General features: G+C 47.6%; 1 protein-coding gene across 1 annotated transcript; it reads left to right on the forward strand.

Annotated features, from left to right (window-relative positions):
* Window positions 1–6,766: 6,766 nt before the first annotated feature.
* Window positions 6,767–17,573, forward strand: LOC139577365 (doublesex- and mab-3-related transcription factor 3-like). Its single transcript, XM_071404432.1, has 3 exons — window positions 6,767–7,151; window positions 16,326–16,461; window positions 16,570–17,573. The coding sequence occupies exons 1-3, from the start codon at window positions 6,767–6,769 to the stop codon at window positions 17,492–17,494; spliced, it is 1,446 nt and encodes a 481-aa protein (XP_071260533.1). The 3' UTR covers window positions 17,495–17,573.
* Window positions 17,574–18,485: the final 912 nt, after the last annotated feature.

Consider the following 18,485-nt stretch of genomic DNA (forward strand, 5'->3'; position numbering starts at 1 on the left):
ACAGCGGCACTGCGTTCTGTTATTATGCATGGATAGTTGCAGCATGTCTCCTCCCTCTCCAGTTGAGACAGCGGCACTGCGTTCTGTTATTATGCATGGATAGTTGCAGCATGTCTCCTCCCTCTCCAGTTGAGACAGCGGCCCTGCACTGCGTTCTGTTATTATGCATGGATAGTTGCAGCATGTCTCCTCCCTCTCCAGTTGAGACAGCGGCACTGCGTTCTGTTATTATGCATGGATAGTTGCAGCATGTCTCCTCCCTCTCCAGTTGAGACAGCGGCCCTGCACTGCGTTCTGTTATTATGCATGGATAGTTGCAGCATGTCTCCTCCCTCTCCAGTTGAGACAGCAGCCCTGCACTGCGTTCTGTTATTATGCATGGATAGTTGCAGCATGTCTCCTCCCTCTCCAGTTGAGACAGCGGCCCTGCACTGCGTTCTGTTATTATGCATGGATAGTTGCAGCATGTCTCCTCCCTCTCCAGTTGAGACAGCAGCCCTGCACTGCGTTCTGTTATTATGCATGGATAGTTGCAGCATGTCTCCTCCCTCTCCAGTTGAGACTGCAGCCCTGCACTGCGTTCTGTTATTATGCATGGATAGTTGCAGCATGTCTCCTCCCTCTCCAGTTGAGACAGCAGCCCTGCACTGCGTTCTGTTATTATGCATGGATAGTTGCAGCATGTCTCCTCCCTCTCCAGTTGAGACAGCAGCCCTGCACTGCGTTCTGTTATTATGCATGGATAGTTGCAGCATGTCTCCTCCCTCTCCAGTTGAGACAGCAGCCCTGCACTGCGTTCTGTTATTATGCATGGATAGTTGCAGCATGTCTCCTCCCTCTCCAGTTGAGACAGCGGCCCTGCACTGCGTTCTGTTATTATGCATGGATAGTTGCAGCATGTCTCCTCCCTCTCCAGTTGAGACAGCGGCACTGCGTTCTGTTATTATGCATGGATAGTTGCAGCATGTCTCCTCCCTCTCCAGTTGAGACAGCAGCCCTGCACTGCGTTCTGTTATTATGCATGGATAGTTGCAGCATGTCTCCTCCCTCTCCAGTTGAGACTGCAGCCCTGCACTGCGTTCTGTTATTATGCATGGATAGTTGCAGCATGTCTCCTCCCTCTCCAGTTGAGACTGCAGCCCTGCACTGCGTTCTGTTATTATGCATGGATAGTTGCAGCATGTCTCCTCCCTCTCCAGTTGAGACAGCAGCCCTGCGTTCTGTTATTATGCATGGATAGTTGCAGCATGTCTCCTCCCTCTCCAGTTGAGACAGCAGCCCTGCACTGCGTTCTGTTATTATGCATGGATAGTTGCAGCATGTCTCCTCCCTCTCCAGTTGAGACAGCAGCCCTGCACTGCGTTCTGTTATTATGCATGGATAGTTGCAGCATGTCTCCTCCCTCTCCAGTTGAGACAGCAGCCCTGCACTGCGTTCTGTTATTATGCATGGATAGTTGCAGCATGTCTCCTCCCTCTCCAGTTGAGACAGCAGCCCTGCACTGCGTTCTGTTATTATGCATGGATAGTTGCAGCATGTCTCCTCCCTCTCCAGTTGAGACAGCAGCCCTGCACTGCGTTCTGTTATTATGCATGGATAGTTGCAGCATGTCTCCTCCCTCTCCAGTTGAGACAGCAGCCCTGCACTGCGTTCTGTTATTATGCATGGATAGTTGCAGCATGTCTCCTCCCTCTCCAGTTGAGACAGCGGCCCTGCACTGCGTTCTGTTATTATGCATGGATAGTTGCAGCATGTCTCCTCCCTCTCCAGTTGAGACTGCAGCCCTGCACTGCGTTCTGTTATTATGCATGGATAGTTGCAGCATGTCTCCTCCCTCTCCAGTTGAGACAGCAGCCCTGCACTGCGTTCTATCCGTCACCTTGACATTTTATTCCCTCTGCTCTGATCGTTTGAATTAAAAGCTTAATATCCCTCGAGACAGGGTCCATGTGGTGAGTTTACCAGGGCCTCCGTTCTCAGAGCCGCGTGCCTCGGTCCCATTATTTGCTTGAATAAACCTTTTTAGGGCCAGAAATGTGACACGGGGGTGTCCGGTGTTGTGTTTCTATGGCCTGCCGCTATAAGCCGAGGCCAGGGGGCACATCAGATCAGCAGAGGGATTTTAATACCCTACATCATTAATTCCATATAGCACTAGATTGTGTTTAATGGTGAGAACAGAATGGATGTCCATTATATTTGGTGTAAATTAATTAAATATAATGATGAAGATTATTGCTCAGAATTCCATTAGATAAATAGTGACAAATGGAAAGCGGTGAAATAGCCAAATAACCATGCATGGTTAGGCTATGCACTTGAGAGACTATTAGGGCCAAATTCACCTGCTGTATTAGTAATTCAATACCACCTGTCTATAGCCTACACTCCGTTTTGCGCCGTCAGCTTTGAGTGATGGAAAATCCTCTGTAATACTATTTATCCAACCTGATTTGGATGTTTGGAGTGCAGCAGGGCACTGTGACTGGGGTGGGAGGGGACCAGGTGGGGTAGCAACCAGGGGGGCTAGGAGGGGACCAGGTGGGGTAGCAACCAGGGGGGCTAGGAGGGGACCAGGTGGGGTAGCAACCAGGGGGGCTAGGAGGGGACCAGGTGGGGTAGCAACCAGGGGGGCTAGGAGGGGACCAGGTGGGGTAGAAACCAGGGGGGCTAGGAGGGGACCAGGTGGGGTAGCAACCAGGGGGGCTAGGAGGGGACCAGGTGGGGTAGCAACCAGGGGGGCTAGGAGGGGACCAGGTGGGGTAGAAACCAGGGGGGCTAGGGGGTAACCAGTGGGTCTAGAAACCAGGGGGGCTAGGAGGGGACCAGGTGGGGTAGCAACCAGGGGGGCTAGGAGGGGACCAGGTGGGGTAGCAACCAGGGGGGCTAGGAGGGGACCAGGTGGGGTAGCAACCAGGGGGGCTAGGAGGGGACCAGGTGGGGTAGAAACCAGGGGGGCTAGGAGGGGACCAGGTGGGGTAGCAACCAGGGGGGCTAGGAGGGGACCAGGTGGGGTAGCAACCAGGGGGGCTAGGAGGGGACCAGGTGGGGTAGAAACCAGGGGGGCTAGGGGGTAACCAGTGGGGCTAGGGGGTAACCAGGGGGTCTAGAAACCAGGGGGGCTAGGGGGTAACCAGGGGGCTAGGGGGTAACCAGGGGGTCTAGAAACCAGGGGGGCTAGGGGGTAACCAGGGGGGCTAGAAACCAGGGGGGCTAGGGGGTAACCAGGGGACTAGGGGGTAACCAGGGGGTCTAGAAACCAGGGGGGCTAGGGGGTAACCAGGGGGGCTAGGGGGTAACCAGGGGGTCTAGAAACCAGGGGGGCTAGGGGGTAACCAGTGGGGCTAGGGGGTAACCAGGGGGTCTAGAAACCAGGGGGGCTAGGGGGTAACCAGTGGGGCTAGGGGGTAACCAGTGGGGCTAGGGGGTAACCAGGGGGGCTAGGGGGTAACCAGTGGGGCTAGGGGGTAACCAGGGGGGCTAGGGGGTAACCAGTGGGGCTAGGGGGTAACCAGGGGGGCTAGGGGGTAACCAGGGGGGCTAGGGGGTAACCAGGGGGGCTAGGGGGTAACCAGTGGGTCTAGAAACCAGGGGGGCTAGGGGGTAACCAGGGGGGCTAGGGGGTAACCAGTGGGGCTAGGGGGTAACCAGTGGGGCTAGGGGGTAACCAGTGGGTCTAGAAACCAGGGGGGCTAGGGGGTAACCAGGGGGGCTAGGGGGTAACCAGGGGGGCTAGGGGGTAACCAGGGGGCTACCCACTGGTTTCCCCCTAGTTTCTACCTTCTTAACAGCACTGTCAACAAGGCAGGTCCTACAGGCCCTAGTTCCTACCTTCTTAACAGCACTGTCAACAAGGCAGGTCCTACAGGCCCTAGTTTCTACCTTCTTAACAACACTATCAACAAGGCAGGTCCTACAGGCCCTAGTTTCTACCTTCTTAACAACACTATCAACAAGGCAGGTCCTACAGGCTCTAGTTTCTACCTTCTTAACAACACTATCAACAAGGCAGGTCCTACAGGCCCTAGTTTCTACCTTCTTAACAACACTATCAACAAGGCAGGTCCTACAGGCAACAACACTATCAACAAGGCAGGTCCTACAGGCCCTAGTTTCTACCTTCTTAACAACACTATCAACAAGGCAGGTCCTACAGGCTCTAGTTTCTACCTTCTTAACAACACTACCAACAAGGCAGGTCCTACAGGCCCTAGTTTCTACCTTCTTAACAACACTATCAACAAGGCAGGTCCTACAGGCCCTAGTTTCTACCTTCTTAACAACACTATCAACAAGGCAGGTCCTACAGGCCCTAGTTTCTACCTTCTTAACAGCACTATCAACAAGGCAGGTCCTACAGGCCCTAGTTTCTACCTTCTTAACAGCACTATCAACAAGAGCACCTAGTTTCTACCTTCTTAACAACACTATCAACAAGGCATGTCCTACAGGCCCTAGTTTCTACCTTCTTAACAGCACTATCAACAAGGCAGGTCCTACAGGCCCTAGTTTCTACCTTCTTAACAGCACTATCAACAAGAGCACCTAGTTTCTACCTTCTTAACAACACTATCAACAAGGCATGTCCTACAGGCCCTAGTTTCTACCTTCTTAACAACACTATCAACAAGGCATGTCCTACAGGCCCTAGTTTCTACCTTCTTAACAGCACTATCAACAAGGCATGTCCTACAGGCCCTAGTTTCTACCTTCTTAACAGCACTATCAACAAGGCAGGTCCTACAGGCCCTAGTTTTGTCACACCTGGACTACTGTTCAGTCATGTGGTCGGGTGCCACAAAAAAAAGAACATTTGGAAAATTGCAATTGGCTCAGAAAAGGGCAGCACGGCTGGCCCTTGGATGTACACAGAGAGCTAATATTAATAATATGCATGTCAATCTCACCTGACTCAAAGTGGAGGAGAGATTGACTTCATCACTACTTGTACTGTATTTGTGAGAGGTATTGACATGTTGAACGCACCTAGTTGTCTGTCTAAACTACTAGCACACAGCTTGGACACCCATGCATACCCCACAAGACATGCCACCAGAGGTCTCTTCACAATCTCCAAGTCCAGAACAGACTATGGGAGGTGCACAGTACTACATAGAGCCATGACTACATGGAACTCTATTCCACATCAGGTAACTGATGCAGCAGGAGAATCAGATTTAAAAACAGATTTAAAAAAAACCTTATGGAACAGCGGGGACTGTGAAGAGACACAAACATAGGCACAGACACATGCAAACACACACACAGACGATAACATACACACTATACACACACTTACACATGGATTTTGTGCTGTATATATATGGTGGAGTGGGGGCCTGAGGGCACACAGTCTGAATGTGTTGTAATGTTTTTAAATTGTATAAAATGCCTTCATTTTTCTGGACACCAGGAAGAGTAGCTGCTGCCTTGTCAGGAACTAATGGGGATCCATAATAAATATAATAAAAACAAATACAAAAACATTGACTCGATACTGGTACTCCTTGTATATAGCCTCATTACTACCTGGTAACCCTAGACATTGACTCGATACTGGTATTCCTTGTATATAGCCTCATTACTACCTGGTAACCCTAGACATTGACTCGATACTGGTACTCCTTGTATATAGCCTCATTACTACCTGGTAACCCTAGACATTGACTCGATACTGGTACTCCTTGTATATAGCCTCATTACTACCTGGTAACCCTAGACATTGACTCGATACTGGTACTCCTTGTATATAGCCTCATTACTACCTGGTAACCCTAGACATTGACTCGATACTGGTACTCCTTGTATATAGCCTCATTACTACCTGGTAACCCTAGACATTGACTCGATACTGGTATTCCTTGTATATAGCCTCATTACTACCTGGTAACCCTAGACATTGACTCGATACCGATACTCCTTGTATATAGCCTCATTACTACCTGGTAACCCTAGACATTGACTCGATACTGGTACTCCTTGTATATAGCCTCATTACTACCTGGTAACCCTAGACATTGACTCAATACTGGTACTCCTTGTATATAGCCTCATTACTACCTGGTAACCCTAGACATTGACTCGATACTGGTACTCCTTGTATATAGCCTCATTACTACCTGGCAACCCTAGACATTGACTCAATACTGGTACTCCTTGTATATAGCCTCATTACTACCTGGTAACCCTAGACATTGACTCGATACTGGTACTCCTTGTATATAGCCTCATTACTACCTGGTAACCCTAGACATTGACTCGATACCGGTACTCATTGTTTCACTGTGGTTAAATAAGCCTCATTCTATAGACTTCAGCACGTTGCTGTCCGTTTTATGAACTCGAGTACTCATTATCCCGTCCCAGTAACCGTTCAATGTAAACATTTAATTAGGAGGGTGTCTTTCATTGTCCCGGTAGAGTTATGGCTATATGGAACCCTGGATGGAACGTATCTCTCTCCCTATTGGCTGATCGGGTGCCAGTGATGCACAAAACAGTATTTAGTTACTGGCCTCCATGACCACGTGTCAGATGGTGGCTGATACTCGTCTTTATTGCCAGGGGGGCAGGAGAGGTAGAGGTGGATCCAACCAGCACCTCCTATCATCTTCTGACTTTCACTGCTCTCTACTCTGTCTGGCCCGGGCCACGCCCGCGCGCCCTTATCAGATGCACCTCGCGCCTCCAGCGCTTTGGGGAGGCAAAGTGGCGAGACTGTGTGTGTGTGACTAACTGACTGACTGACTGGCTGGCGGTGTGAGAAATGAATGGTTACAGATCTCCCTACCTGTACATCGGGGGTCTGGTGACACAGGTCCGAGCACCGCTCCAGAGGACCCCGAAGTGCGCGCGGTGCCGTAACCACGGTGTCCTGTCCTGGCTGAAGGGCCACAAGCGATACTGCTGCTTCAAGGACTGCACCTGTGAGAAATGCATCCTGATCATCGAGAGGCAGCGGGTCATGGCGGCGCAGGTGGCGCTCCGCAAACAGCAGGCCAACGAGAGTTTGGAGAGCATTATCCCTGAGTCTCTGAGAGCCCTGCCCGGCATCACGGTGCCTGGACGGGGGGCGGATAACCAGGGCCTGCCGCCCCACCCTGGAGACATGGACCTCCAATGGACATTGGAACAGACTGCCAACACACAGGGTAAGCTAATAATAATAATAGTAATAATAATAATACAACATTATGTATTTACTTTTACTGATAAAACACATGTCATTACAAAAAGAGATCTTAAATGTGCTGTTTGCATATGGAAAACTTAGCAACAAGAGAGTGGGCGTTTGGACACTTAGAAGTGGCTGTATTTATTGGTTGAAAAAATGTATGATAATATCAACATTGCAAAAAGCATTGCACTAGACTTAAAATCCAAATCATTACTGTCTTTATCCCAAATATTGAAGAGATTAGAAACTGCAAGCGTCACTGCATCAATGCAGTCATTATTACCCCAGAGTTACGCCAACGGAGTTACGCCAACGGTGGCCTGACTTTACAGACACATTATATGTATAGTCTTCTACATATAATAGGTTCACATTTGTGGCAGGGAACAAATAGAGATCATTTAAATAAGTAACAAAAAACTAAATGAATGAACAGTAAATGTACATTGTAAATTCCAGGGTTTTCTCGTGCGTTATAAGGATACCACATCTTGATAAACATGGACTTTTATTTTGTTTCAGCATTACTTGCTATTTATTTTCATGTATAGGCCTAGTAGTTTCATTATTGTGAATGTGTCTAAATATTCTTTTTAAATCATGCATAAAAATGTTTTTACTTTTTATAGCCATATAGTCACAGGCTTCGTATATGTGTCGGTTAATTTGCATAAACCGCCCATCCGTTGTTGGGCTACTGAAATCAAAAGAACACATCACATATGTTCAAAAACATTTTTATTTCTCTTTTTAGTCGACATTATTTCAGCCAGGAAGAGATCCTGAACTTGTCTTGTATTTTTTCTATTTTTCAGTGAATTATCGATATGATAATGTTTTTAAAATCGCTCTTTAATAGCACTTTGTAAATAAATATATTATTTTCATGAATTGGCCTAATAAACAATCTAGAGGCCTCCCTCTAGAAGGGATTTGAAACATAATTTCTTTATATTGATCATTGGCTATTTGTTTGAGAAATCAAAAAGACAAGTTTCAAGTGAAGGCATCTGTGTGGGTCAGATACGGTATAGTTCTAGGCATGTGGTTTCAAAAATAAACTACAATAGGTTGTTTTGAGAACAGTGTTGTCCAGAGATAGGATAGACCACAAGGACAGAACGCAGGGCATGCAGGTGAAATTGGTATTGACTTCACATCAGATCCATTCAGGGTGAGGGATGAAGGCTTTACTCCAGACTGGACTGGTTCTGATCCAATATAATCCCCATCATTTCTGCATGAGGTCGACTCTCAGTGAAATGTTACCAAGCAAGAGCCAATCTGTTTACAAAATGTGGTCAATGACCATGGAAGACCAATCCCTCACGGACACACTCAGCACTTCCTGATAACAGCTTTTCACAGAGAAAAGAGTTTAGGTTTATAAAATGCCTTTGTAGACAAGTTGATCGTCTGTGTAGCGGCAGAACCTACTGTACCTCTATGTTGCTGTGTAGTCTCTACTAGACCTCTATGTTGCTGTGTAGTCTCTACTAGACCTCTATGTTGCTGTGTAGTCTCTACTAGACCTCTATGTTGCTGTGTAGTCTCTACTAGACCTCTATGTTGCTGTGTAGTCTCTACTAGACCTCTATGTTGCTGTGTAGTCTCTACTAGACCTCTATGTTGCTGTGTAGTCTCTACTAGACCTCTATGTTGCTGTGTAGTCTCTACTAGACCTCTATGTTGCTGTGTAGTCTCTACTAGACCTCTATGTTGCTGTGTAGTCTCTACTAGACCTCTATGGTGCTGTGTAGTCTCTACTAGACCTCTATGTTGCTGTGTAGTCTCTACTAGACCTCTATGTTGCTGTGTAGTCTCTACTAGACCTCTATGGTGCTGTGTAGTCTCTACTAGACCTCTATGTTGCTGTGTAGTCTCTACTAGACCTCTATGTTGCTGTGTAGTCTCTACTAGACCTCTATGTTGCTGTGTAGTCTCTACTAGACCTCTATGGTGCTGTGTAGTCTCTACTAGACCTCTATGGTGCTGTGTAGTCTCTACTAGACCTCTATGTTGCTGTGCAGTCTCTACTGTACCTCTATGTTGCTGTGCAGTCTCTACTAGACCTCTATGTTGCTGTGTAGTCTCTACTGTACCTCTATGTTGCTGTGCAGTCTCTACTAGACCTCTATGTTGCTGTGTAGTCTCTACTAGACCTCTATGTTGCTGTGTAGTCTCTACTAGACCTCTATGTTGCTGTGTAGTCTCTACTAGACCTCTATGGTGCTGTGTAGTCTCTACTAGACCTCTATGTTGCTGTGTAGTCTCTACTAGACCTCTATGTTGATGTGCAGTCTCTACTGTACCTCTATGTTGCTGTATAGTCTCTACTAGACCTCTATGGTGCTGTGTAGTCTCTACTAGACCTCTATGTTGCTGTGTAGTCTCTACTAGACCTCTATGTTGCTGTGCAGTCTATACTAGACCTCTATGTTGCTGTGTAGTCTCTACTAGACCTCTATGTTGCTGTGTAGTCTCTACTAGACCTCTATGTTGCTGTGTAGTCTCTACTAGACCTCTATGTTGCTGTGCAGTCTCTACTAGACCTCTATGTTGCTGTGTAGTCTCTACTAGACCTCTATGTTGCTGTGTATTCTCTACTAGACCTCTATGTTGCTGTGTAGTCTCTACTAGACCTCTATGGTGCTGTGTAGTCTCTACTAGACCTCTGTTGCTGTGTAGTCTCTACTAGACCTCTATGTTGCTGTGCAGTCTCTACTAGACCTTTATGTTGATGTGCAGTCTCTACTAGACCTCTATGTTGCTGTGTAGTCTCTACTAGACCTCTATGTTGCTGTGCAGTCTCTACTAGACCTCTATGTTGATGTGCAGTCTCTACTGTACCTCTATGTTGCTGTGTAGTCTCTACTAGACCTCTATGTTGCTGTGTTGTCTCTACTAGACCTCTATGGTGCTGTGTAGTCTCTACTAGACCTCTATGTTGCTGTGTAGTCTCTACTAGACCTCTATGTTGCTGTGTAGTCTCTACTAGACCTCTATGTTGCTGTGTAGTCTCTACTAGACCTCTATGTTGCTGTGTAGTCTCTACTAGACCTCTATGTTGCTGTGTAGTCTCTACTAGACCTCTATGTTGCTGTGTATTCTCTACTAGACCTCTATGTTGCTGTGTAGTCTCTACTAGACCTCTATGGTGCTGTGTAGTCTCTACTAGACCTCTGTTGCTGTGTAGTCTCTACTAGACCTCTATGTTGCTGTGCAGTCTCTACTAGACCTCTATGTTGATGTGCAGTCTCTACTAGACCTCTATGTTGCTGTGTAGTCTCTACTAGACCTCTATGTTGCTGTGCAGTCTCTACTAGACCTCTATGTTGATGTGCAGTCTCTACTGTACCTCTATGTTGCTGTGTAGTCTCTACTAGACCTCTATGTTGCTGTGTTGTCTCTACTAGACCTATATGGTGCTGTGTAGTCTCTACTAGACCTCTATGTTGCTGTGTAGTCTCTACTAGACCTCTATGTTGCTGTGTAGTCTCTACTAGACCTCTATGTTGAGATGCAGTCTCTACTAGACCTCTATGTTGCTGTGTAGTCTCTACTAGACCTCTATGTTGCTGTGCAGTCTCTACTAGACCTCTATGTTGATGTGCAGTCTCTACTGTACCTCTATGTTGCTGTGTAGTCTCTACTAGACCTCTATGTTGCTGTGTTGTCTCTACTAGACCTCTATGGTGCTGTGTAGTCTCTACTAGACCTCTATGTTGCTGTGTAGTCTCTACTAGACCTCTATGTTGCTGTGTAGTCTCTACTGTACCTCTATGTTGCTGTGTAGTCTCTACTAGACCTCTATGTTGCTGTGTAGTCTCTACTAGACCTCTATGTTGCTGTGTAGTCTCTACTAGACCTCTATGGTGCTGTGCAGTCTCTACTAGACCTCTATGTTGCTGTGTCGTCTCTACTGTACCTCTATGTTGCTGTGTAGTCTCTACTAGACCTCTATGTTGCTGTGTAGTCTCTATTAGACCTCTATGTTGCTGTGTAGTCTCTACTAGACCTCTATGTTGATGTGTAGTCTCTATTAGACCTCTATGTTGCTGTGTAGTCTCTACTAGACCTCTATGGTCATGTGCAGTCTCTACTAGACCTCTATGTTGCTGTGTAGTCTCTACTGTACCTCTATGTTGCTGTGTAGTCTCTACTAGACCTCTATGTTGCTGTGTAGTCTCTATTAGACCTCTATGTTGCTGTGTAGTCTCTACTAGACCTCTATGGTGCTGTGCAGTCTCTACTAGACCTCTATGTTGCTGTGTAGTCTCTACTGTACCTCTATGTTGCTGTGTAGTCTCTACTAGACCTCTATGTTGCTGTGTAGTCTCTACTAGACCTCTATGTTGCTGTGTAGTCTCTACTAGATCTCTATGTTGCTGTGTAGTCTCTACTAGACCTCTATGTTGCTGTGTAGCGGCAGAATCTACGAGACCTCTATGTTGCTGTGTAGCGGCAGAATCTACTAGACCTCTATGTTGCTGTGCAGTCTCTACTAGACCTCTATGTTGCTGTGTAGTCTCTACTGTACCTCTATGTTGCTGTGCAGTCTCTACTAGACCTCTATGTTGCTGTGTAGTCTCTACTAGACCTCTATGTTGCTGTGTAGCGGCAAAATCTACTAGACCTCTATGTTGCTGTGTAGCGGCAGAATCTACTAGACCTCTATGTTGCTGTGTAGTCTCTACTAGACCTCTATGGTGCTGTGTAGTCTCTTCTAGACCTCTATGGTGCTGTGTAGTCTCTACTAGACCTCTATGTTGCTGTGTAGTCTCTACTAGACCTCTATGGTGCTGTGTAGTCTCTACTAGACCTCTATGTTGCTGTGTAGTCTCTATTAGACCTCTATGTTGCTGTGTAGTCTCTACTAGACCTCTATGTTGCTGTGCAGTCTCTATTAGACCTCTATGTTGCTGTGCAGTCTCTATTAGACCTCTATGTTGCTGTGTAGTCTCTATTAGACCTCTATGTTGCTGTGTAGTCTCTACTAGACCTCTATGTTGCTGTGTAGTCTCTTCTAGACCTCTATGTTGCTGTGTAGTCTCTACTAGACCTCTATGTTGCTGTGTAGTCTCTACTAGACCTCTATGTTGCTGTGTAGTCTCTACTAGACCTCTATGTTGCTGTGCAGTCTCTACTAGACTTCTATGTTGCTGTGTAGTCTCTACTAGACCTCTAGGTTGCTGTGTAGTCTCTACTAGACCGATATGTTGCTGTGCAGTCTCTACTAGACTTCTATGTTGCTGTGTAGTCTCTACTAGACTTCTATGTTGCTGTGTAGTCTCTACTAGACCTCTATGTTGCTGTGCAGTCTCTACTAGACCTCTATATTGCTGTGTAGTCTCTACTAGACCTCTATGTTGCTGTGTAGTCTCTACTAGACCTCTATGTTGCTGTGTAGTCTCTACTAGACCTCTATGTTGCTGTGTAGTCTCTACTAGACCTCTATGTTGCTGTGTAGTCTCTACTAGACCTCTATGTTGCTGTGTAGTCTCTACTAGACTTCTATGTTGCGGTGTAGTCTCTACTAGACCTCTATGTTGCTGTGTAGTCTCTACTGTACCTCTATGTTGCTGTGCAGTCTCTACTAGACCTCTATATTGCTGTGTAGTCTCTACTAGACCTCTATGTTGCTGTGCAGTCTCTACTAGACCTATATGTTGCTGTGCAGTCTTTACTAGACTTCTATGTTGCTGTGTAGTCTCTACTAGACCTCTAGGTTGCTGTGTAGTCTCTACTAGACCTATATGTTGCTGTGCAGTCTCTACTAGACCTCTATGTTGCTGTGTAGTCTCTACTAGACCTCTATGTTGCTGTGTAGTTTCTACTAGACCTCTATGTTGCTGTGTAGTCTCTACTAGACCTCTATGTTGCTGTGCAGTCTACTCTAGACCTCTATGGTGCTGTGTACCTCTATTAGATCTCTGTGTAGCCTCTTCTATACCTATATGGTTCTGTGTTACCTCTACTAGATCTCTATGTTGCTGTGTATTCTCTATTCGACTACTTCTTGATCTCTGTGTAGTCTCTACTAGACCTCTGTGTAGTCTCTTCTAGACCTCTGTGTAGTCTCTACTAGACCTCTGTGTAGTCTCTACTAGACCTCTGTGTAGTCTCTACTAGACTTCTGTGTCGTTTCTACTAGACCTCTGTGTAGTCTCTACTAGACCTCTGTGTAGTCTCTACTAGACCCCTGTGTGGTCTCTACTAGACCTCTGTGTAGTCTCTACTAGACTTCTGTGTGTTCTCTACTAGACCTCTGTGTGGTCTCTACTAGACCTCTGTGTAGTCTCTACTAGACCTCTGTGTAGTCTCTACTAGACTTCTGTGTAGTCTCTACTAGACCTCTGTGTGGTCTCTACTAGACCTCTGTGTAGTGTCTTCTAGACCTCTGTGTGGTCTCTACTAGACCTCTGTGTATTCTCTACTAGACCTCTGTGTAGTCTCTTCTAGACCTCTGTGTGGTCTCTACTAGACCTCTGTGTAGTCTCTACTAGACCTCTGTGTAGTCTCTACTAGACCTCTGTGTAGTCTCTACTAGACCTCTGTGTAGTCTCTACTAGACCTCTGTGTGTTCTCTACTAGACCTCTGTGTGGTCTCTACTAGACCTCTGTGTAGTCTCTACTAGACTTCTGTGTAGTCTCTACTAGACCTCTGTGTGGTCTCTACTAGACCTCTGTGTAGTGTCTTCTAGACCTCTGTGTGGTCTCTACTAGACCTCTGTGTAGTCTCTACTAGACCTCTGTGTGGTCTCTACTAGACCTCTGTGTAGTCTTTACTAGACTTCTGTGTGGTCTCTACTAGACCTCTGTGTATTCTCTACTAGACCTCTGTGTAGTCTCTACTAGACCTCTGTGTAGTCTCTACTAGACTTCTGTGTGGTCTCTACTAGACCTCTGTGTAGTCTCTACTAGACCTCTGTGTAGTCTCTACTAGACCTCTGTGTGGTCTCTACTAGACCTCTGTGTAGTCTCTACTAGACTTCTGTGTGTTCTCTACTAGACCTCTGTGTAGTCTCTACTAGACTTCTGTGTGGTCTCTACTAGACCTCTGTGTATTCTCTACTAGACCTCTGTGTAGTCTCTACTAGACCTCTGTGTAGTCTCTACTAGACTTCTGTGTGGTCTCTACTAGACCTCTGTGTAGTCTCTACTAGACCTCTGTGTAGTCTCTACTAGACCTCTGTGTAGTCTCTACTAGACTTCTGTGTGGTCTCTACTAGACCTCTGTGTAGTCTCTACTAGACCTCTGTGTAGTCTCTACTAGACTTCTGTGTGGTCTCTACTAGACCTCTGTGTAGTCTCTACTAGACTTCTGTGTGTTCTCTACTAGACCTCTGTGTAGTCTCTACTAGACTTCTGTGTAGTCTCTACTAGACCTCTGTGTGGTCTCTACTAGACCTCTGTGTAGTGTCTTCTAGACCTCTGTGTGGTCTCTACTAGACCTCTGTGTAGTCTCTACTAGACCTCTGTGTAGTCTCTTCTAGACCTCTGTGTGGTCTCTACTAGACCTCTGTGTAGTCTCTACTAGACCTCTGTGTAGTCTCTACTAGACCTCTGTGTAGTCTCTACTAGACCTCTGTGTAGTCTCTACTAGACTTCTGTGTGTTCTCTACTAGACCTCTGTGTGGTCTCTACTAGACCTCTGTGTAGTCTCTACTAGACTTCTGTGTAGTCTGTACTAGACCTCTGTGTAGTGTCTTCTAGACCTCTGTGTGGTCTCTACTAGACCTCTGTGTAGTCTCTTCTAGACCTCTGTGTATTCTCTACTAGACCTCTGTGTAGTCTCTACTAGACCACTGTGTAGTGTCTTCTAGACCTCTGTGTAGTCTCTACTAGTAGTAGAGGGTTGAGGGTCCTGGCAGTCAGGAGGAGAAGGCTGAGCTTTTCTCCAGCTCTGGAAAATATAGATGCATGTTCTCCCATTGAACCCATCAGAACTCCAGGTTGTTCTATTTCACATGTCACTGGTCCCAAGCTAATATGACTGTGTAGCAAGTCAACTTATTTTTATAGGATGTAGTATGCAGTGTTCTTTCTGTGTTGTCTGAGTAGCTGCCTGAGTGAGGTTGTTTCTGTGTAGATCTAACTGAGAATGTGTTTGTCTTTGTGTTCTCTGTAGTCCTGAGTGAGGATGTGTTTCTGTGTTCTCTGTAGTCCTGAGTGAGGATGTGTTTCTGTGTTCTCTGTAGTCCTAAATGTGAGGATGTGTTTCTGTGTTCTATGTAGTCCTGAGTGAGGATGTGTTTCTGTGTTCTCTGTAGTCCTGAGTGAGGATGTGTTTCTGTGTTCTCTGTAGTCCTGAGTGAGGATGTGTTTCTGTGTTCTATGTAGTCCTGAGTGAGGATGTGTTTCTGTGTTCTCTGTAGTCCTGAGTGAGGATGTGTTTCTGTGTTCTATGTAGTCCTGAGTGAGGATGTGTTTCTGTGTTCTATGTAGTCCTGAGTGAGGATGTGTTTCTGTGTTCTCTGTAGTCCTGAGTGAGGATGTGTTTCTGTGTTCTCTGTAGTCCTGAGTGAGGATGTGTTTCTGTGTTCTCTGTAGTCCTGAGTGAGGATGTGTTTCTGTGTTCTCTGTAGTCCTGAGTGAGGATGTGTTTCTGTGTTCTATGTAGTCCTGAGTGAGGATGTGTTTCTGTGTTCTATGTAGTCCTGAGTGAGGATGTGTTTCTGTGTTCTCTGTAGTCCTGAGTGAGGATGTGTTTCTGTGTTCTATGTAGTCCTGAGTGAGGATGTGTTTCTGTGTTCTCTGTAGTCCTGAGTGAGGATGTGTTTCTGTGTTCTATGTAGTCCTGAGTGAGGATGTGTTTCTGTGTTCTATGTAGTCCTGAGTGAGGATGTGTTTCTGTGTTCTCTGTAGTCCTGAGTGAGGATGTGTTTCTGTGTTCTCTGTAGTCCTGAGTGAGGATGTGTTTCTGTGTTCTATGTAGTCCTGAGTGAGGATGTGTTTCTGTGTTCTATGTAGTCCTGAGTGAGGATGTGTTTCTGTGTTCTATGTAGTCCTGAGTGAGGATGTGTTTCTGTGTTCTCTGTAGTCCTGAGTGAGGATGTGTTTCTGTGTTCTCTGTAGTCCTGAGTGAGGATGTGTTTCTGTGTTCTCTGTAGTCCTGAGTGAGGATGTGTTTCTGTGTTCTCTGTAGTGCTGAGTGAGGATGTGCCGGGGGACCACTCCGGCGGGGAGAACGGTAATGGTAGCGGCAGTGAGAAGGACCGGGACCCTAGCTCCTCCCCCGAGGGTTCCAAAACCTCACACTACACTCCATCCCAGACCAACGAGGGCCACTACAGCTTCCCTCTGCCCCTCCCTAGCCTCCCTCTCCCTCTGCCCCTCCCTAGCCTCCCTCTCCCCCTGGCCCTCCCTAGCCTCCCTCTCCCTCTGCCCCTCCCTAGCCTCCCTCTCCCGCTGGCCCTCCCCAAGACCTGCAGCACCTCTCCAGAGCTGATGGCAGACAGGCCCCCTAAGGGCTACCCCGGGGTTGGGGCAGGGAGGCTACCAGGGGACCACAGCCTGGTGATTGAGGGCCTGTCTGGGTCTGTCTCCCTTCCCTTCAACCTGCGAGCCAACTGGCCACCCCTGGAGGTGCTGAAGAAGATCTTCCCGTCCCACAAGCCCCCGGTGCTGGAGCTGATCCTGCAGGGGTGTGGAGGGGACCTGGTGGGGGCCGTGGAGGTGCTGCTGTCCAGCCAGGAGGCCAGGGGGGGTCACCCCCACAGTCAGGACCTCCACCCCGACACCCTGGTGCTGCCCTCCATCAGCCATCTCCTGGACCACTCCCTGGGGTCTTACCTCCCTCTGGCCACCTCTGCCAAGTGGGCTGTGGACTCTGCTTTCAGGGTGCCTGAGTCCCTGTGCTTCTCGTCTGACTCGTCGTCCAGCCCCCTGACCCTGCAGCCAGGGTCATTCCCCCATCCACCCCGCTACCCTCTGAGGCTGAGGAACTCTCTGACACGCGGTGGCCGGACCGGACCCTTCTGCAATGACTTGACCCTATGGAACACTGTGATGCTGCAGCAGCAGTACCAGCTACGGTCAGCTCAGTACGTCTCTCCTTTTTCCTCCGCTAGGGTCTTCCAACGCTCTCCGCTTCTCTCCTCTCCTCTCCTCTCCTCCTCCCCACTCCTCTCCTCCTCCCCACTCCTCTCCTCCTCCCTCCCCCAGAAGGTGCATCGTCTCTCCCAGCTAGAGGACTGTCCCCCTGCACCCATCTCCCCCACCCCCAGCGCTAAACAGACCCTCTACCCCCCAGAGGAGGACTACGAGGACCGCTCTGACTCCTTCGACTCACGAATCCTCAACTCCTCCACCTGAACCAATATGAACAAATGAACCAATATTTAAGCAGAATTAATGTGTGAATAACTCCTGAGTAAGGGCTGTTCTTAGAACAGAGACGATGGGGAAACTGCCCTTATGAGGGTGTTATTCTGGGGAAACTGCCCTTATGAGGGTGTTATTCTGGGGAAACTGCCCTTATAAGGGTGTTATTCTGGGGAAACTGCCCTCATGAGGGTGTTATTCTGGGGAAACTGCACTCATGAGGGTGTTATTCTGGGGAAACTGCCCTTATGAGGGTGTTATTCTGGGGAAGCTGCCCTCATGAGGGTGTTATTCTTGGGAAACTGCCCTTATGAGGGTGTTATTCTGGGGAAACTGCCCTTATGAGGGTGTTATTCTGGGGAAACTGCCCTCATGAGGGTGTTATTCTGGGGAAACTGCCCTCATGAGGGTGTTATTCTGGGGAAACTGCCCTTATGAGGGTGTTATTCTGGGGAAACTGCCCTCATGAGGGTGTTATTCTTGGGAAACTGCCCTTATGAGGGTGTTATTCTGGGGAAACTGCCCTTATGAGGGTGTTATTCTGGGGAAACTGCCCTCATGAGGGTGTTATTCTGGGGAAACTGCCCTCATGAGGGTGTTATTCTGGGGAAACTGCCCTTATGAGGGTGTTATTCTGGGGAAACTGCCAGTATGATGGTGTTATTCTGGGGAAACTGCCCTCATGAGGGTGTTATTCTTGGGAAACTGCCCTTATGAGGGTGTTATTCTGGGGAAACTGCCCTTATGAGGGTGTTATTCTGGGGAAACTGCCCTCATGAGGGTGTTATTCTGGGGAAACTGCCCTCATGAGGGTGTTATTCTGGGGAAACTGCCCTTATGAGGGTGTTATTCTGGGGAAACTGCCGGTATGATGGTGTTATTCTGGGGAAACTGCCCTCATGAGGGTGTTATTCTGGGGAAACTGCCCTCATGAGGGTGTTATTCTGGGGAAACTGCCGGTATGATGGTGTTATTCTGGGGA

Source organism: Salvelinus alpinus, chromosome 5 (assembly GCF_045679555.1).
Source record: "Salvelinus alpinus chromosome 5, SLU_Salpinus.1, whole genome shotgun sequence".
Taxonomy (NCBI): Eukaryota; Metazoa; Chordata; class Actinopteri; order Salmoniformes; family Salmonidae; genus Salvelinus; species Salvelinus alpinus.